Here is a 22,655-nt window from a genome sequence, read left to right as displayed (position 1 = left end):
TTGTAGGATTTATCTTCTATCTTCTGTCTTCTATCTTTTTCTTCTATCTTCTATATATATATAAAAATCAATTGCTGTTCGTTAGTCTCGCTAAAACTCGAGAACGGCTGAACGGATTTATCTTATTTTGGTCTTGAAATGTTCGTGGAGGTCTAGGGAAGGTTTAAAAAGTGAGAAAAATTAAAATAATTGCCGAAAAAAACCCTAGAAACAGCCCTTTTCTTTTTCTTATATAAACGTTTTCTAAATAAAATGTAGAGTCAATTTGAACTTTATTGCTATTCAAGTTTTAGCTAACTTCAGTTGTTAATCTATCGGATTATTTTGTTTTATAGATTGATAAATATTAAGTTTTGTCACAAATGAAATTTCTGAACGCAACCATAATATTTGACAATAGATTTGACAATCCATCCTGTCGCACTTCAGAACACGGAAAAAAGTATTACGATATTGTGATACGATATCTATGAGTGCGCGAGAACTTTCTTTACTTTGGTGATCCTTTGTGATAGTGACATTCCAAGTAATGTGCTCTTTTTTTTTTTGATATTTTGCGATAGTGACACTTTACTGCTAAGTGAGCGAGAAATTTTCTCACTTTGATTAATTACAATTTACGATGCCGAGGAGAAGACGACCTGACTTAGGTCGTCGCAGTCAATCAAATGTGCGAAGAGCTACCTCACATGCTAACCGCACTGATGACCAGAAAGAGACAGATCAAGAAAATAGTCGTATTGCTCTGTCAAAATTGCGTTATTTAGTGAGTGACAATGAAGTAGATAGGCTTAGAATGCAACGAGTTCGTGCACATCAAACACAACAACAGCAAGCACGACATAATGAAATTAAGCGAATTCGCAGACGCAGTGCTCCTGTGATTCTTGAACGAGCTGCATTCCACTATGATTCGGCAATTGATTATTGTGCCGACAAATCAGTAACAATTGGGGAAATGAAAAGAATTTGTAAATATTGTAAGGCGTTTAAATACACTGGTGAATCTACTGGATTATGTTGTGCTGGAGGCAAAGTAAAATTGCCACAATTGGTCCCACCACCAGATCCTTTACGATCTTTAGTTTCTGGGATTGGAAATGATTCTAAGCACTTCTTAACCAACATTCAGAAATATAACAGCTGTTTCCAGATGACATCATTTGGCGCTGCACATATTATACAGGATAATTTCATGCCCACTTTCAAGGTATTATACCAGAATATTTTTTTATAATATTCAATATGTACTAAAATATATATATCGGAAATAAATAATGGACAAATTTTTAAAAATTAAAGATACAAGGACAAATTTATCACTTACTGGGGGCACTGTTACCACTACCTGATGCAGATTATCAATTTTTACAAATTTACTTTATAGGCAATTCAGATGCGGAAGTTGATAATCGTTGTACTCATAATCCAACAGTAAAGAGAACCATTGTCCAAGAATTACAAATGTTTCTTCATCAGAATAACAATTTAGTAAACATGTTCAAAATAGTATTGGATCATATGCCATCTGATAGCCATAATATTATCATTCGAGCTGACAAAACACCTGCCGGTGAACACACAAGGAGGTTTAATTCACCTACCATTGACGAGTAGCTGTTGTCATTGTAGGAGAAAATTTACAATCTAAAGATATTGTGCTTCATCGTCGGAATAGTGATTTAAAACGTGTATCTGAAACACACAGGAGTTATGATGCATTACAATATTCTTTGATCTTCTGGCAGGGGGAAGATGGATACCATTTTAATATCAAAATGGTAAATCAAGTAACAGGTAAATAAATTGAACAAGATTAAATAATATTTTTAAATTTAATTCATCTAAGTAACAAATTAAACATTTATCATTTTTGATTGCAGGTGCTGAAACCAACAAAAAAGTTAGTGCTGTGAATTTCTATTCATACAGACTAATGATCCGTCAAGGTGAAGTAAATCATATTTTGATGTGTCAAAGACTTTTTCATCAGTTTGCAGTTGATATGTATGTCAAAATTGAGACTGAACGATTGACATACATCCGTTTGAACCAACGACAGCTACGATCAGAGGAATACATTCATCTCCGCGATGCTATAAATGCCGATAACAATGTGAATAATGTGGGAAGAATGATAATTTGGCCAGCCACTTATATAGGAAGCCCACGCCACATGCACGAATATGCTCAGGATGCTATGTCATATGTTAGGCATTATGGCCGCCCAGATTTACTTATGACATTCACATGTAACCTAAAATGGTCCGAAATCAAGAGGAAATTGCGACATAGCCAAACACCAGTTGATAGACATGACATAACTGCCAGAGTTTTTAAACAAAAATTAAAATCTCTCATTTATTTCTTAATAAAGCATTGTGTGTATGGCCGAGTCCGTTGTTGGATGTACTCTGTAGAATAGCAAAAGCGTGGATTGTAACATGCGCACATTTTAGTCTGGTTAGTGGACAAAATAAGGCCAGATGAGATTGATTCCATAATTTCAGCTGAAATTCCAGATGAAACAGTTAACCCAAAATTGCATGCAGTAGTTACCAAACACATAATACATGGACCTTGCGGACTTTTCAACTACAATTCACCTTGTATTGTCGACAGCAAGTGTTCCAAGCAATACCTAAAAGACCTGCTTGCTGAAACTATAGTAAAAAATGATGGATACCCATTGTATCGTCAGCGATCAGTTGCGGCCAATGGGCGATCGGTAGTTGTGAAGGTAAGAGGACAAAATGTTGATGTAGACAATCGTTGGATTGTGCTATACTCGCCAATATTGTCCAAAGCTTTTGAGACTCACATCAATGTGGAATATTGTAACTCTGTAAAGTCGATAAAGTACATATGGGGCATTCCACGCCAAATCGGATAGCATTCTGCCTTTTCATCTCCGATTTTTTTGAAAATTTTTTATGTTATAGTACCCATTAAAAAAGACTGCATGATTTTTTTTCAATTTTTTTTGCTCAGCTGTTTTCGAGATATCAATTTTTGAAAAAAATCGCTTTTCTTTTTTTCAAATGTCTGTAACTTTGCGAAAAATGGGCCAATCGGGACGTTTTTTTTTTTTGAAAATTTTTGTTTTTAAACACTTTTAGGATATAAAATCAAAAAAAATTTTTAAACTGTATTTCTATAAGATTTTTAAATTTTGACTTTAAAATGTTGATTTCCAAAAAACACGTACTGATCGATTTTCTTAAAAATTTTTTTCTAAAAAACTGTCAATTATCCCCCAACTTTTAAGCCTAGTCCCTTAATGGGCAATCGATGGGATCCATTTTTTTCCGATTTTTCAAAATTTCAAATTCCAACTTTTTGTAATAAAAAATTTCTAAAAAATTTCTATGCTCAGGATTTACCATAAATAACTTACTGACACAGTTTTCATCATAATTATTAAATCTTATTTACACTAAACGTTTATTATTATTTCACATTTATTTCCTTAAATATTTTATAAATACGAGATTCACTGGATGATGAAAATTCTTTAAATCTTTCATCGTACATTTGTTTATTTTTGTGATTGTAAAGCCTCCGTTACTTGAAACTTATTCCAACTGTTCACTACAGTCGGTAAGGAAGACTGTAGTAGATTATTTTTTGGTTAAGGTAGTACCCCCCTGTGTCGACTTAAAAAAATCAAATTTTTTTTTTACATATTTCGTAAGAAAAACATTACAAAATTATGCTTCGAAAATTTCAGACCGATATTTAAAGTATTCTCAAAGTTATAACCGAAAGTATGGAGCGCGCCGTAGTGTGTATAACTCAGAACGCCTCTATTTTGTTGCCTCTATTTACTCTCTGTTAGGTATTGTGTTGTTGATAAGCAAATTTTCGAATAAAATTATTGATGTAATAGTAAAATCAAGCATATGTAAAGGATGTCAGTATTTAGCAACAAAAAACAAAATCAAAGCTGAGAGTTTATTTGAAGATCACAAAAATGAATGCACAGCAAATCACGAGGGTAGCAGTGGCAAAATGAAGGTCGACAGTGTTTCTGAAATGTTCAAGCGTTCTGAGGAGCGTTATGGTTTGAAATACGTTAAGTACATTGGTCAAACAGTCAGAAACTACGTCGACACCGTTGATAATGCTCGTATTTTGAGAGCGAAAAATCTACAGAAGCTTACTCTAAAGAGGCCAAAACCTACGTAGTGTTTTCAAAGCTGTTTAAAATGATAATTATGAGGAAGCTGAAGGACTACTGTATGCACCAGGCATAGCAGAATAATGTTAGTATAATTATTTTATAAAAAAATCTGTTCTCAAAACTTTAAACGCGTTTTTCTCGAAACTACGTTTTTGAAATTTTGCGGAAGCACTCACTAAAAACCGATAGAACCGATTAGGCTAAAATTTTTACAAGTTATTCTTTACACATATTCTGATGACTGGAACCTAAAAAATCTTTAACTTTCTAATAATAAATATATATTTTTAAACAATTAAAGGTAAGAAACAGCACCGATTTTGAAATTTTTTTTTCACACGTCCGTAATTTTGTTTTTATATGAAAAAAATATACATATTGTTGGTATCATGTCTATAATTAGGCCTAAAAAATAATAAGTATTTCTAGTTTTTTGTTTCAGATGTCTACAAAGGCTCTGTGCTTCCGCAAATTGAATTGGGGGACTCTAATTTGATGTTAAAAAAAGGGACAAATATTGTCCAAATTAGGTTAAAAAAAATTTTTTTGTATAGTTTAAGATACTGATAGGAACATATTAAAATTTCAAAGCGATTGCATTTTGTTTTCCTATTCAAAAAAATTCATGAAAAAGCATTAAAATTTCGGTCTTCACGGGGGGGGGGGGGTAGTACTACCTTAAGTATTTCTCTTGTTTACATTTTGATTTCAAAACAAGAGTAAGGGTATTGTTGTTAACCACATTTTCTTAGTGTCTTTTCTCCACAATCTGTACTAACTTTTTGCAAAGAAATATAAGTGTATAAAGTTTATTGTAAATAAACAAACAATGTTGTGAAAATTTACGCTATAGAAAATTTTGGAAAATATAATTTGTGCTGTAATCCTCTACAATTGGAAGATCATAGAGTGAAAAATAGTCTCCGACGAGCTTCTGTGACTCAACAAACTGCATATAATTTAAGTACTAATAACTATCTCTGCACATCGTGCAGAAAAGCATTAAGTTTACAAAGTACTGCATCTAGTCCTGTTGCTGAAATTAACACTCATGTTGAAGAGCAATTGGAAGAAAATCGTACTGAAAGTACTCTTTCATCAATTTCAAACATTTCATCAGGTAAGTTTAGCCAAATTTTATGGCCTGATGTTATTCTTGTGGTACAAAAAGTTTATCAATTCAAAATAATAATTCAATCTTTTCACTTTTTAGGGTTAGAAGATTTTAGTGAAGAACTGACAGCACAAACCAGTAGTTTATCTGGATTAAGTTTAGGAACATTATTGCCAGTGGTCAATGATGCATTTGCTTTACTAAATCAATCACCTATTATAAAAAAACATGTATTTCACGTATTTAGAAAACAAAGTCAAAAAAGTATATGAAAAATTGAATACCTTCTTAGGAGTAACAAAACTTTCTGATGATGAAATCAACTCTCAAAATTTCTTAGAATTGTTCGATAAATTAAAAAATAAATTCAACGATAGTAATACGCAACGATGTGAAAAAATTCAAATTCTTACTCTTTTACCTGAATCATGGGGATTATCTCGAGTATGTGAAGTAATGGGTTGTACAATATACATGGCGTCAATTGCAAAATCTCTTCGAGAAAAAAAAGGAATTCTTTCAACTCCAAATGCAAAATTAGGTTAGAATCTTTTCAAAATCATATTCAAATCAATAATGCCTATTAATGTTTTTAGTGATAATAAATTAAATTTATTTACATTTTAGGTCGACATCTATCGAATGACATTAAATCTAAGATTTTAAAATTTTATGTTAGTGATGAAATTAGTGTAAATATGCCAGGGATGAAAGATTATCTTTCTATTAGAAATGATGACGGAAAACGTGAGCACGTCCAGAAACGTCTCATTCTCTCGAACTTAAAAGAGTTATATGAACTTTTCAAGGAACGTCATCCAGATTGCCAGGTTCATTTTTCAAAATTTGCATCATTGCGTCCTCAACATTGCGTGCTTGCTGGTTTGAGTGGAACTCACACTATTTGTGTGTGTTCTATACACCAAAATGTCAAGCTTATGATGTTAGGTAAGTGATACACTAGAAAAGTCTTTTTCAAAATCATTCATCGTCTCGTTTATTACAGGGTGTAACTTGACAGCACTTACTGAACAATTAGCAACACCATTACTGACGTATAGTGACTGCCTGAAGATAATTATATGTTAAAACCCTACCTCTGATTGTTTCTTTTACAACTGTGATAAGTGTCCAGGAATACAAACTTTGAAAGACTTACTATTAAATGTACTAGAAGAAAATGGAATTGATGAAATTACTTATAAGTATTGGATTTCAAATCCCCGTACGAGCTTAGAGACATTTGTGAAAACTTCATCAGATTTTGTAGACAGTTTTTGTGAGAATATCACAAGTCTTCTTCCTCATAATTATATTGCTAAAGAGCAAGCGAGTTATTTGAGGTCGTTGAAAGAATCATTGAAGGAGAATGAATTTAATGTTATCTGTGATTTTGCGGAAAATTATGCTTTTGTTATCCAGAATGCTGCATCTGGATTCCACTGGAATAACAGCCAGGCAACTGTTTATCCAGTTGTAATTTATTATAAAAACAATAATGAGCTGGTTCATAAGAGTCTAGTAATTGTATCAGATTGCTTATCTCACGATGCAGTTGCTGTTCATGAGTTTACAAGAATCACCACTAATTTTATCAAAGGTCTTTCCAATAATATCTCAAAAATTATTTACTTTGCTGACAGAGCACCCCAACAATTTAAAAATTTCAAAAATTTTGTAAATCTTCATTATCATGAAGAAGACTTTGAAATTAAAGCTGAATGGCATTACTTTGCAACCGCACATGGGAAAGGACCTTGTGATGGAGCTGGAGGGACTTTCAAAAGGATGGCAGCACGATCAAGTCTTCAACTTCCGTATGACCAACAAATTTCAACTCCTGTCGAACTATTTGAATGGGCGGAAAAACCAAATTCTTTACCAAATATGAATATTGAATTTTTTTCAAATGAAAAGTATGATCAGGCTAAACTTTTATTAGATCAACGATATTCAAGAGCAAAAACAATCACAGGGAAGCAGAAATATCATTGTGTCATTCCAGACGGAAAAGATACTTTGCGATTTAAAGAATTTTCATCATCCAGTTAATCTCGTATTTATAAAATATTTAAACGTGTAAGGAAATAAATATGAAATAATAATAATCGTTTAGTGTAAATAAGATTTAATAATTATGATGAAAACTATGTCAGTAAGTTATTTATAGTAAATCCTGAGCATAGAATTTTTTTAGAAATTTTTTATTACAAAAAGTTGGAATTTGAAATTTTGAAAAATCGGAAAAAAATGGATCCCATCGTTCCATTGTTCGGACGACACGAGTCGCTTTCATAGTGTGCCACTCCGGCGTGCCCGCCAACTTCGGTTACACTCGACTTCTTTCGACATCCCAAACACACGGACATGGACAACTTTCATTGTGTGCAATCCCAGTGGCACACGGAGAGGGTAAGATTTACCCACGATCTGACAGCACAGGCCCACCGTAGCGAAAGGGTTAATTTTTTGTCAAAAAAAAAAAGGGTCATATATAACGTTTTTTGTAATTTGTCCACCATTTTTTATTTATTGATAAAATTTCATATATTTGCGTTACTTTGTAGCTGAAGTCATACAGAATATAAAACCATTTGATTTTTTTGTTTCAGGTAAACCGTTCTCAAGTTCTGATAGAGCTACCAAAGCACTACAGTTTTGAAGTGCTTCTTACAAGTATTGTTTTTGTCATAAATAATTAAATAAAATGAACAAAAAAAAATCTTTTTATGCAATTTAAGACTTCATTTAACAAACCCAACAACTTTTATATCGGTATCTTTTATAGTTTGCTTAGAAAAAATTCGGGAAAATAGCCTTTTTTTTGGGTGCTTCGGATGGAACGTCCCCTTAATACATCATATTATGAAAGATATCAACTGTGTCTGTGTGTGAGGGGGCGGGGGCAACCAATACATACCAGACATAATAATCGAATGTCTTTCTGATACAAATCTAAATGTTCCAAATCAATATAATATGTTCTCTTTTTTTATTTACCTGCAATTATATATGTATTTTAAACTTTTTTTAATACTAATTTTTTTTGTTACAGAACCATCACAAAAATACAGGCTTTCCACAATAATATTTTTGATGTTTATAATTACCATGCTTTTAATTTCTTCTTACTTGATACTATTAAGCATAGCCTATTATCGGAGTTTTGAAGATATTCCATAAAATACATTTTTTGATCGAAAATAGTAAGTATAATTGTAAAGTGATTTTTCATAATAAACGCTATTCTCACTTAATACAAATGTTTTTTTTTTATAATGTAAAAAATTAGTTTAAAAGACAATCGACCCATCAGTTCATATTTCACTTTCAGTACAATAAAAAAAGTAAAGTATCTATTCCGTTTTTGTCACCTAAAACGCTCCACAGCACACAAGATGTTTGGAATAACAATCAATTCTTTCGTTTCAGAAAGTCGCAGAGATATCCAGTTTTTAAGAACATGGAGAATATCCTCAAGTTCTCGGAAAGCAAGACGATACATGCATTTATAATCATAACAGGCGGATCTACTTAATTATAATATGTAGGAAAATTATGATCAAAATAATAAACTAAGAATCATTTGTCAACTCTATTTCAATAAATGTAATTAATAATTACGTGAGTTTATGAATGATTTTTAATTATACAGTTTCCTTACAATTAAAACCATAATGAAGATAATGAATCTTTGGCGTCTCGCACCAGCACGGTGCTGACACCTCTCGGCCGCCAGCACTAACGTACTTAGGCACCGCGTGATGCGGCTCTGCAGGGGTGCGCTGGTTGGCCAATGGCATCTCCGCCCTGGCCTCGCGGCTTGACCACCACGCAGGGGCATCTGATTGGCCTGACCACGCCTTTGATTGGTCAGAGCGGCAACGTGATCATTGCGACCGTCGCCCTCTCTATTTCCGGATGCCTGGATCGCCGTGGGGGTGCATACACACAAAACACTTTCGCTTTATCCGTCGTACCGGCTGGTCGCACTCCTCTCATTGTGTCTTTATATAAAACTTATTTCTTTGTATTCTTTCTTTTAACACGTGGCATACCACGCTCGGTGAATAAATCTCGTCCCAAGAGATCAAAGTAGAAATCGGCAGTTTCTTTCCCCCACACGGAGTCTCATTGGCCTATTCCTTTCTCCGCGGCCCGTTCCTTGCGTTAAGGAGAACGCACCTTAACGTATTTAGTAACTAGGGAAAGAAATTCCAAAAATCCTTCCGAATATTTTAATAATGAGGATAGTATCGTATGCAAAAGAGATATTAGAAGATCATAAGTACGGTATTAGGTAAAATATATCGAATACAGACCAAATATTTACTATTCGGCTAATCTTGTAGAAAAAAGAGAATTTGATCAACCGTTACCCCAACCGTATATCGGTTTTAAAAGTGCGATTGATTCAATAAAATGTATAAAATGTTTGAAATTGTAATACGACAGGGTATACCAAAAAAACTGATTAACCTGATTCAAGTTTGCTTAAAAGAAACTAGGAGTAAAGTAAAAATAGGCAATTTAATGTAGGAAACATTTATCAACAATAGCTGTTTAAAACAGAGGGCCCAAGTGCTATCAAAAAATTGCAGAAAAGTAAAGATGGTTGATGCTGTATGGCGCAACACATCTGTTAACATACGCGGACTATATTTCATTCGAATTTTCGAGATTCATCGAAAATTCTATGCCTTTCTCACCACCCACTGAGATGCAGATCTTCCCAAAAACCAGCACGGTTAGCTGTCTTACCCAAATTTAATAAATAAAAAAATAGATCAATAGAATGCCGGTCGGTAAAGTGTTAATAACCCGAAAACCCTAATAAACATAATAAATGAACTGCAGCTGCAAATAAGCGTGACATAAAAACAAATATATGGTCCTAGAGTAATATCAGAATTTACATACAGTACAATCATGCTATCAGTAGTTCTTTATGATAGCAAAACGTAGTCATTTACGTTACGGGACGAAAAGAAATTTTGGGTATTCAAAAAAAAAGTTTTTCCAAAAATCTTTGATACCACATGCAATGAAGATACGGACGAATGAAGAGAACTTTATAACGTTAAAGTACGCTGATTTTATACCAAACTGGACATTATTAACGTTGTAAAATTACGCCGATTAAGATGGGGAGGTCACTTTGCTCGCATAGGAGATAAGCGAAACGGGCATAAAATACTTATCAATATATTAAACGTGAAAAGACCACTGGGTACTCAGAGACGTAGATGGTAGGACAATATTAGGAGAGGTTTTAAGGAAATATTCTATGAAGGTTTGCGAATATAGGTGTTGTGCCCAGTAACGGAACACTTGCAGGAATTATTATTTGCGGCAATAAATTATTGATTTTCTAACGTTATTGTATTATAAACTTTATACCTATCAATACCTATATGTGTAGTTATTTCATATCATAAATCTTTCGAAATGTAAAATAATATTATGTACCCACATAACGAAAAAATTTTCTAAAAATTTTCTGAAACATTTCTTGGAAAGCTTTAAGTCTTTCAAAGAGATTTCTAAAAAATATTTCTACAAGGTGAAAAAGTCGGCGATTAGAAACTTGCAAAGGATTTCTAAAAGGTTTTTGAAAGATTTTTTAAAATCTTATCACCATATTTTGCAAAAGATTTCTAGAAATATTTTTGAAATAAATCTACACTATTTTTTAATTTTCCATAAATCTTTTCCAAAATCTTTTAAAAACATTTTATTTAAAATATTTCAAGAAACCTTTCTACAAGGTGGAAAAGTCCGCGTTTAAAAAACTTGCAAAGGATTTCTAAAAATGTTTTTGAAAGATGTTCTTAAAATCTTATTACCATATTTTGCGAAAGGTTTCTAGAAAATATTTTTTTTATTTTTTCAAAAAAGACAATATTAAGAGCTTCCCCAGCAGCCAGGGTTCACCGACCAATCCTTCTCACGAATGCCCGAATTTTTTTTTTCGTGGCGCTGTAAGACTGTGGAACATATTACGAAACAGAACCCCGACCCTCCATCCCGGCTGAGCCACCTGGGTGGGATTCGTGAAAAAAATTTGACCGCTGGACTGACGCGACTGGGACCGGCGGGACTCGAACCACAGATCTTTCGCTTTCCGGGCGTGACTGCTCCTTTAACCAATTGAGCTATCCAGGGCTACCGACAAATATTCCTCACGAATGCCTCATAAGTTTAGCATGGAGGCGCTCTTCCCACGGAAGGTATTTATAAGATTTGAACATCTCGCTAAGCTCAACGGACATCTCGAGACACAATTGAATAAAGCACGAATGGCTTTCAAGGCAAACAGCAGACTTTTCCACGCAAGAGGGCTAAATGGAAAGGCCAAGGTGATTTGCTACCAACTGCTAATAAGACCGATACTTACCTACGCGGCGCCCATATGGTGGAACGCCAGCGCATCTCAAATGGAAAAACTAAGAATCTTCGAAAGGAAATGCTTAAAAGCATGCCTTGGAGTATACCGATCAAGAGAATCAAATTACAAAAAAATCATCAGTAATAGGATACTCTACAACCTGGCGGGGATTCCACGAATAGACAACTTCATCATAAAACTAACAAGAGATTACTTAAGCAAAATGCCAACCAGTGCTAATAACGAAATAAAAACGACTGGCGTTAATCGACGACACGAAGGCGATAACAAGGAACCAAAACTCGGCGTGTATCCCACCGCAGGCGTTCACGTACTTTGATAAAATTGGAGTGATCCAAGACGCCAATAACAGGCCGATCTTATACCATTGGCGTCGACACCAAGCCAACAAGAAAATTGAGCTAAGGCCAGAAGACATCTTGTCGCCGAACACGGACTGGGTCTACTCAATGACAATCCCAGATTGCAACAAAATGGACTTCAGAAGGCTAAGTAACAAGTACTGGTGGCTAAGAGGAGAACCAGCTCATAGAAAAGAACTCATAGACAGAAGAAAGAGGGGCTGGTTTGAAATATAAGACTGAAGAGACTATAACGAAACATATCAGTATTATATAGGCTAATATGGAGAAGATAAGACTTAACACATGATATACTTTGATACGACATAATACATAATGTACTTTCTCTTTATTTCTTTTTTTCTATTTATAACGTTACCAGAGACAAAGTGATGTTTTTTCTTTTTGTTATACTACTTTTTCATCACTAGTATAAGTTTCAACTATAGAATTAATTTAAACATTAGTTAAACCCTAACCAAAGCGAGTGCCTTAGTGATAAAATTCTACAATATTAGTACAGACAGAGATAGCATCAATGTAAGTAGCTCCAAGCGTGGAGACAAACATTAAGGAATGAAAACATGTGATATTAAAGGCCGGTTTTTAAGCATTGTTTGCTGCCTAGTTATAAATGTTACACCTGTAAATAAGATTGTATTTTTAATAAAGCAAATAAACTTTTTCAAAAAAAAAAAAAAAAAAAAAAAGTATTTATAAGATTTTCTGAAACCTTATCGTTATGTTTTGTTAAGGCAGGCGATACAGTCACCCGCCACAAAATGACACCCGCACACGATGGGTGACTATAGTCACTGGTCACACGATGCCACCTATACACGACGGGTGACTATAGTCACCCGCTCCAAAAATGGAACCAAATGTTAACACATTGTACGCCGGCCCCGCAAAAACGCGGGATTCGGAAGTCTATCGCTTGAGCGCCGCCCCCGCGAAAACGCGGGTTTCGTGGTCTGTCGTTTCAGCGCCGGCTCTGCGATAATGCAACATTCTTTTTTTTTGGCGATTTGTTTGCTGTCGTCATGACTACGCCGATCGTCATTTTTTATTACGTCGAAACAAAATGTATACGATGGTTCAGGAACAAGTACAAACAAGAGTCATTCTTGAGTATCGTGTTCCGTAGCCAGTACACATCCTTCATAGCTTTACGCTTTTAGTTGAACAGCATAATAAGCCTTCTTATTCTGTGCATTTTTACCCCTCTAATATGAGTGAATTTACTGACTATATTGCTGATCCTCTATCAGATTATTCAATACAATCAGAAGATTCTGATATAGGGGTCGAGGACAGTGACAGTGATGTGATGCCAAAAAAGAAGATCAAGAGCTGCTTCATTACAGTATTCCAGTGATTCCGATGATCTGAGTGATAGTGAAATGTTTACAGAATCACCTAGTTACATCGAATCATGGTCGGATGTTGATAAAGCTCCTAATGTACCAGATTTTATTGCGCAATCTGGTCCAAAAGTCCTTCCTGCCAATAAGCAAAGCATAAAAGAAATTGTGGAAATGTTTATTGGCAATGATTTATTTCAATTGATGGTAAATGAATCAAACATCTATTATCACCAAAATAAGGATAAGATGTGTAAGGGTAAAAAAATGCCTAAGTGGAATGATGTTTCTCTGGCCGACATGAAGAAATTTCTTGGTTTGATTATATTGATGGGCCAAGTAAAGAAAGATCGAAAAGATGATTACTGGTCCTCAGAGTTTTATACCAAAACACCATCGTTCTCCACGGTAATGTCGCGTAACAGATTTCGCCAGATTTGGGACACATGGCATTTTTCAAATAATCTTACAACAGCTGGTTCTAATAAGCTCGAGAAGATTCATCCGATACTAAGTTATTTATTAGATAAATTTAAATCAGTATACACGCCTAAAAAAGAGCTTTCGCTTGATGAATCCATCATTCCATGGCGTGGAAAATTGTCTATAAAAACGTACAATCCAGCAAAAATAGTAAAGTATGGCCTACTTTGTCGTATGTTATGTGAAGCTAGAAGTGGATATATTTGCAACTTGGAAGTATACTGTGCGAACGGCAAAAAACTGGACCAAACTATAATGTCGTTGCTCGATAAAAATATAGGTTTGGGATATCATGTATACATGGACAATTACTATAACAGTATTCGTACCGCAGAATTGCTTCTGAAAAATGGCACACGAGTTTGCGGTACAATGAGAGTAAATAGAGGTGTTCCAGAATCTATGAAGCATATCAGTTTAAAAACTGGAGATTATACATTTAAAAGAAAAAATGAAATTTTAGTACAGGCATGGAAGCCAAAACGCAAAATCGTATACATGGTTTCTACAATACATTCGGGAGAACTAACAAACACAAAAAAAGTACATTGGAAAACAAAACAAGAAATTATAAAACCTCAATCGGTCATAGATTATAACAAATATATGATGGGCGTAGATTTGGCCGATCAGTTTTTATCATATTTTTCTATTATGAGGAAAACCGTGAAATGGACAAAAAAAACAGTTTTGTTTCTTTTAAACTGCGCATTGTTCAATGCATATAGATTATATGTTGAGTTCAATGGTAACACTATAAAATATCAGAAATTTTTACATGCTGTTGCACTTTTATGAATCGAAAAATATACAAGTACTCAAGATGTATCGAATGTTCGTGGCGAACAACCTTCGGTATTAGTTCCTACACCTCGCAGATCAAAATATGAACACCATATCGGGTGATATGAAGAAGCACAACGTTACTCGAATTATTGGATCTGGGAACAAAAACCGATATGTACGACGTCCATGCAAAGTTTGCTCTGCTAGCAAAAAAAGAAGCGAGAGTAGCTTTATGTGTTCTCTTTGCCAAGTACCTTTACATCTTGGAAAATGTTTCGAACAATACCATACATCCCTTAAATACTAATATTTTTCTTTGTGTTTATATTATATATATATATATAATATATAATAATATATATAATATATAATCAATCATCAAATAAAACAGGTGTATTTTTTTATAATTATAAATTAAATTTGTTTATTTTGCTTCTATTTTTCGTTATCGTTAAATTGCATATAACGAATATGCAAACCAAATTTAGTGTTTTACAATAATGTATAAAATTTTAAATATTTTCTTCACCTATTCATTGGTCGTCAACAAGCGAATCATGCCGGCGCCCACGCTTAAGGCGGTTGACACGGTGCCGGCGCTCAGACTTTGAATGGCTCAGATGCCACCGGCGTACAATGTGTTAAGATAAATGGTATCGCTTCGTGTATTTCTGTTCGCAAACAATTGCAAGCGCTATTGCAACGTCCGATTTTTTTCGACATTGTTTTGTCATTGACCCGTGGGCCTCAAATGTATAATTATACTCAGTTAGTCGTAAGTCGAATGTATCAGAGGATAAAAACCAGACGTATCAGTGACAAAATTGCAGTAAATTTATATAAATATAGTGAATTGTGATATAATTATATTAAAATTATATAAATAATATATCAGACGTACAGCAAGACAAAGGTATAACTGATTATTTTTCTAACTTTTATATTTTTCTGCAATTGCAATAAATTTTTAAATATTTGACCCGTTCCAGAAAATGATTAAAAACAATAAAAATCAAAATAATAAAAGAAAGCGGCATAATGAATCGCAATCGGAAGATGATATTATTACTTCGTACAAAAGAACTCGAAAGAGTATATTGTGAGCACCTCAGAATCCGAGGAACAAAATTCGACAAAATCGGAAAAAAATATATTGGATATTGCATGGACTACCGAACCGGCGCGACCCAAATTTCATCAATTTTCGAAACGAAATTCAGGAATAAGAGTACCAATTAGCCACTCCGCATCAATTCTTGACTACTTCCAGTTATTTTTCTCCGAGAGCTTTGTGGAATTTATCGTCAAAACAACAAACGATTATGAGGAATGCATAAATAATAATAACGCTCCGAGTCCTTCACGAGGGACTTCTCTTGCTGAAATGTATCGTTTCCTCTGATGGTGATGTCGCGAAGTAAAAAACTATCTCATTCTGAGTATTGGGCAAACGATGAGCTTTTGAGAAGCAGAATTTTTGGTGAAATAATGTCAAGGGACCGATTTTTATATTTACTAAAAATATTACATTTTAATACTAATGATACGCAAGCTAATGTTGATAGATTATATAAAATTCGGAAAATTTGTGATATGCTTAGAGAAAGCTTCAAGAATGCGTTGTATCCCTTCCAAAATTTATGCATTGATGAAAGTTTGTTGTTATATAAGGGCAGATTGTCCTTCAAACAGTATATTCCATCAAAGAGGAACAGATTTGGTATTAGGTCCTTTGTGTTATGTGATAAGGAATCTGGATTTATTCAAGACTTTATAATTTACGACGGATCCCTCTCCAATATTACCAACACAGATGCAAATCTTGGAAAATCTGGGAACATTGTTGTCCAGCTACTCAGACCATATTTAGAAAAAGGGCATACTCTATTTGTTGATAACTGGTACGCAAGTCCAGCACTGTTTATTTTTTTTGCACATGAATGGTACTAACGCCTGTGGCATTCGTAAAAAAAAGACGCAAAGGTATGCCAAGAATGGATAAAAAATTGAAAAAAGGCGAGGCGGGTTCTGGTCGTCAGAATGTATGCTAGCCATGAAATGGCATGACAAAAGGGAGGTGTATATGTTATCGACCTTTCACACCGAAGAATTTGTCGATACAAAAATCCATTATCGCACAAAGGAAATGATCATAAAACCAAAGTGTGTCGTTGATTATAATCGTTCTATGGGAGCCGTGGATAAGACTGATATGATAAGAAGTACAATTCATTCCCAAAGGAAAAATTTAAAGTGGTATAAAAAGTATTTTTTCCACTTATTGGATATATGCATATGGAACGCTTATTGTCTATATAAGTTGAAAAGTGGGAAATTTATATCGATGGCTAAATTCCATCTTGAATTAATTCGACAAATTTTAAGACGCTACCATTCATCGAAAGCCACGAAGAATGTTAATAAATCTGGTCATAATAACACAACGCGTCTTACTGCAAGACATTTCCCATCACTTTATGAGAATAACAAGACGAAGAGAAAAAATCCACTAAGAAAATGTGTGGTATGCAAAAAGAACAATAAAAGCAGTCAAACACGATATCAATGTGAGAACTGTGATGTTGGTTTATGTGTATATCCGTGTTTTGAAAAATTTCATACAGAATATTATTATTAAAAAATTACTGTTCAATATTATGTTATAATTATAGTTCCTATATTGTTGTATAATAAAAAAATATTAATTGTATTGTTGAATTAAAAATATATCCATGGAAAAATTATGAACACAAATCATTTTGTTTCTAAAAGTAATGTCACAAAGTCGTTTTTGAGACAAAAGTCTTGGCTCCGAATGCTAAAGACTGCGCGCGCTAAATGTTCCCACTTTCGGTACGGCGCTCCGTTCTAGACGAGGTACTCCGCGGCGAGGGCCACCGTAGCGAAAGGGTTAAATGTATCGCCGGACTTAAAGGTATAAATATCTATTAGGTTGGTGCATATGAAATGTCGGATTTACACCTTGCCAATTTCAGAAAAATGTCGCAATATCGTTGTATGGTTAACTTCCATCCTAGTAGCAAGTTCCCTCGTGGATATAGTTGGATTCGCTTCCACCAATGCCTTCAGATTATCATTTTTCACGGTCGTTTTGGGTCTTCCCTCGCGGTTCGTTTTGTAGGGAAAAATCACCAGACCGAAATTTTTCAAACCAACGCTGCACTTTTCGATCGTTATTAGTATTCTCTCACAACGCCTGGTTTATGTTGCGTGCAGTTTTTGCAGCATTATTACTAAGTTTATACTCATACAAGAAAATGACACGAATTTCGGTGGAATTCATATCGGTACAAAATTCAAAACAAATAACAAAAGGGATCACTTTTTAGAAAATCTCCTTTGTTAAAATGTGACTCTGGAGATGGACAGTACGACTATAAACGAGGTTATGCCAAAAACCAAAGCATAACGAAAACAGGAAGGGAAACGTTTGCACGTAAAAAGAATCCGACATTTCATATGCACCAACCTAAATATGTTTGAAAAAAGTTTTTGACATAATTTCTATAATATTTTTACAAACTTTTTTGAAATATTGTGTGAAATCTTTGCAAAATTATTCTGCAAGAATTTGTAGAAATATTTTTTCACCAAGATTTCGCGAAAAATAATATTTTTTTGAAATATTTCATAAAAAGGTTTTCAGAACATATCGCAAAAGATTGAGAGAAAATTTTCAAAAATGTTTTGAGAAATATTATTTGAAAGGTTGCTATAAAATTTATAAAAGATTTATTTGAAAACATGATTACTAGAAATATTTAACAACCTTTCTGCAAAATTTATTGAAATATTTTTAATAATATTCTTACTAACTTTTTGGAGATATTTTATAAAATCTTTTTGCAAGATTTCTGCTAGGTTTCATACAAATAGTTTTAAACAATTTAATTACTTTTTCTGTAAAATATATTTAAAATGTTCTTAATATATTTTGGTAAAATCTTTTATAAATCCTTTTCACAATATTTTGGAATGATGCCTGCGAGGTATCTGAAACATTTTTTAGGAATATTTTACGAAAATTTTCGCTAAAAGATTTCAAAACTTATCGTGTTATGTGGGTATCAGTCCTTAGTCAGTCCTTAGTCTTCAGTCTTGAGTTAGTCTGTCTGCATCTGTCTGTTATCTGTTATTCTGCAAATCTCTCACAGTCAGTTGGTTTTATATTTGTAACTCTTTTGTATTCTGTATTTTTGTAACCACGCCACTTTTTGTAAACTTATGTAAATACCGCTCGACATCACATCACAATTAATTTTATGGACTAGTACACACATATATTTCAGTTCATCATCAGTTTATCTATATATTTCTCTCTATCTTAACCCCCACAATTCAAAATTACAAAAAAGATATCTATTTTTAAATGTATTACCATGATAAATATAAAATAGATAATTCATAAATAATTAAACTAATTAATAAATTTAAACATATAAAAATGTATGTACTATCAGTAATAAAATATATTTCTACTTCTACCTTAATCTAATCAGCTAAAATGTATGAAATATTGATAACATTCCTCGCACAACTGAAATGAATATTTATTCAATATTTAAAAAAAAAATGCATAATTATAATAGTATTTATATCATAAAAATTAATTATTCATTATTATTCATTAAAAACAGTATTTTGAACTGATAGCCACTTATTAATCAACATATAAAAGTCTTAATCAAAAGATAATATATGGAAATGTAACGATAAAAGAAATTTAGGAATGAACAGAAAGCAGTATTTTGTAGTACCTACCTCTATGGTTTTGTGCCGTATGTGAAATATGTATATAAAAAAAAATCATGTGTGCAGATCACACGTGTTAGAAGTGAAACCTTTAAAAAACTAAGTTTCGAGAGAATGAGACGAATAGACATATTTAAGAGTAAGATAATTGTAGGATATATTTGCAGCCCATAAATATACTTTAGTTTAGTAAAATTCACCTAAAACAAATCTATATAATTAAATGAAATATTGATAAATTTGTAGAAATATTGGCAGGCTTCATATAATTTGCCTAAATTTATTAATGAACAGATATACTAAATTTTAATTTTCTTGTAACAAGAGAAAGTAGATTTACACAACTTTCAAAAAGAAACGGTCCATATATGAGTGGCCGACGCTAGGTGCTGTTAGACTTTACGGGAACTCTATATTAAATATAATAAAAAAAATCATGTGTGCAGATCACACGTGTTAGAAGTGAAACCTTCAAAAATCTAAGTTTCGAGAGAATAAGACGAATGGACAGTTTAAAGAGTAAGATAATTGTAGGATTTATTTTATATAATATTACTATATATAATAAAGGTCACTAGTATGGTCTCTGGGTTAAATAGCTGATAAAAAGTGCACTTTCCACAATTCAAGCAATAAATATGAAATGCTGGATGCGATAGCCATAGATACAAACAAAAATGGTAGGATGTTTATCAAAGGAAATATAATTCGTCAGAAATTAAGTAAATATAAGTAATCCTTTTTTTGAAACTCAGGTATAAAATTTTTTTGTTAGTATAGTTTTCTATGTCCCGTTTTCATCTACATTCATGCACTATATAACAAACATTTTAGGATAGATGAAATAAAGACGTTACGAAAAACATATGTAAAAAACTGCTGGACTGAACGAAGTTTCTGGTAAAATGCAATGAAAGATCTAATAAAGATATTCTCTAGAAATGTTTTTTCAACTCTGTAGCCGACCACACTTCGCGAGACCCTTATTATTTATAACATATCTCGTCCTTATTCTTGGACCATAAACTTATCTTTCTAAATACTCTCGTCTAAATAAAGATCTGAACAACGAAAAATAAAAAAAATGCATTGAATCGTATCGCTCTCTCAGCTTATCGAACTGTGTACACTACGAGTCTCAAATTTCAGCTCCGTGGTAAGCTCCACCGATTCATGCTGGGCGTTCAACATCTTAAAAATGTTTTTGTTTTATTGAAAAATTAGTATAAGTTTCTTAAATACGCAAATATCATAATTTGTAATATAATTTTCATATATGCATAGGTCAGTACATCTTTTTTGAATATTTTTCATAAAAACATATTAGAATCAAATTGAATAGACATATTTTGTCTTTATGCATCAAATATATTTTATAAAGAAGCAAAATAAAAATATAACAGTAATTTTACTTGCTTTTGAATGGAATTTGTCAGCTGCTCCTTATTTATTCCACAGTATTCTCTAATTCTTTTTTTTGATGTATTTGGTAATCCTTTTTTTTTAATATTTCAGACAATACAAATATTATTTATTCTATATACTTCATAATCATTTATTATAATATTTGCGAAATAAAGAATTTAATACTAATTTTTCACTAAAATAGAAACATTTTTAAATAAAAAAGATATGACACGTTGTAAAAAAAATACTATAGGCATGAATATTATCGCGTCGATAATAACGATTATAAATATAGATCAAATTTCAACGGACCTTCTCTGTTTATTATAATTCTGTTCTCATGAAAAGGAACCGATCTTGGGGTGTAGGTAGCTAACAAAAACTAACATTTTCCAAATTCTACTCATAAAGATTTAATATCGAATGCGCTAGCTATAAATCGAAACAAAAAAAATTGTAGAATGTTTGTCAACGGAAAATACATCGACTAAATCTAAATAAATATAGTATATCCTTTTTTGAAACTCAGGTAGACGATATTCTTTCTTTGAATTGGAGATATCTTTATCATGAGTTATCATATATAAGTATTTTTAGTAGTTGTAAATAATAGCTTTAGATGCTTGAAAAAGAAGAAAACAAGTGTTGTCGTTTTAATTTATAAATTATTTTATTAATTTTTTTAATTTTTCTAATAAAAACAAAATTTTTTTTTATATATTTTAAAAATAAGTTGTATTATTGTATTTTTAATTGAAATAAAATAGCAAAGGTTTACTTGTTTGTCACATTTCCAGTTTTTTCTATTTAAAAATGTATCTATGTTATTGAAAATATGTAAAAAATTTTTAAATACGGAAATATTATAATTAAAATAATAAAAATAACAAACGGCATTGGTATAGTATCTGGGTGGAATATCTGATAGAAAGTACACTTTTTCCAATTCAAGCAATAAAAATGGAATACTAAATGCGATAACCATAGATAGAAACAAAAATGGTAGAATGTTTGTCAGTGGAAAGATATCCTATCTTAACCTAAGTAAATATAATATATTTTTTTTTGAAACTCTGGTAGATGAATTTTTTTTCTTTTAAACTTTTTATACTTTCTATGAATGTGAGATATCTTTATTATGGGTTAAAACACACAAAGTATTTCTTTTTGTGTTGCAACTAATACCTGAAGATGCTGTAAAAGAAGGGAACAATTGTGGTATCTTTTTCGTTTCATCGGGTTTTGAATTACAACGATTTTAAAATTTATTTATCATTTCCGTTGTTTTATTTTATAATATTAAAAATTAAAAAAAAAATTTTTTTTCTATATTTTTTTCTATTTTTGTAAAATAAGTTATATTATTTTATTCTTATTGGAAATATAAAGTAAATAAGGTTTATTTGTTTTTGTAACGTGTCTAGTTTCTTGTATTTAATAAATTTTTTAGTTTATTGAAAAATTAGTATAAATTTCCTAAATACGCAAACATTATAATTAAAAAACAGGTCTTTGGATATTTTATAGGAAAAATATTCTAAAATGTTGTTTAATTTTTTTCTCTAATATATGTGATAATCATTTCATATTTTTTTAAAATATTGACGACATACAATTATTAAATTCTATATATTTCATAATTGTAATTATAATATTTGCTAAATAAATAATTTAATATTAATTTTTCAATAAAATAGAAACATTTTTAAATAGAAAAGAAATCAAAAGTTTGGTAAAATATAAACAGACCACGCATCTTCTTTCTTTATTTCGACCGTCGGTTCGTTTGGACCTT

At 32.3% G+C, this 22,655-nt stretch overlaps 2 protein-coding genes across 2 annotated transcripts in view; one reads left to right on the top strand and one right to left on the bottom strand.

Moving 5' to 3' along the window:
* The window catches only part of LOC107073434 (vitamin K-dependent protein C-like), a 71,572-nt gene that overhangs the window by 47,066 nt on the left and 1,851 nt on the right, over nucleotides 1-22,655 (bottom strand). The gene's annotated exons all lie outside the window — the stretch shown is intronic.
* On the top strand, nucleotides 623-4,188 carry LOC107066151 (uncharacterized). The gene is made up of 6 exons (XM_015320495.1): nucleotides 623-1,210; nucleotides 1,303-1,613; nucleotides 1,709-1,797; nucleotides 1,884-2,381; nucleotides 2,460-2,837; nucleotides 3,890-4,188. The coding sequence occupies exons 1-6, from the start codon at nucleotides 623-625 to the stop codon at nucleotides 4,186-4,188; spliced, it is 2,163 nt and encodes a 720-aa protein (XP_015175981.1).

Source organism: Polistes dominula, unplaced genomic scaffold (assembly GCF_049000335.1).
Source record: "Polistes dominula isolate Pdom_NZ unplaced genomic scaffold, Pdom_raw_medaka contig_286, whole genome shotgun sequence".
NCBI classification, from domain to species: Eukaryota; Metazoa; Arthropoda; class Insecta; order Hymenoptera; family Vespidae; genus Polistes; species Polistes dominula.
This window is presented reverse-complemented; position numbering and strand designations above follow the sequence as displayed.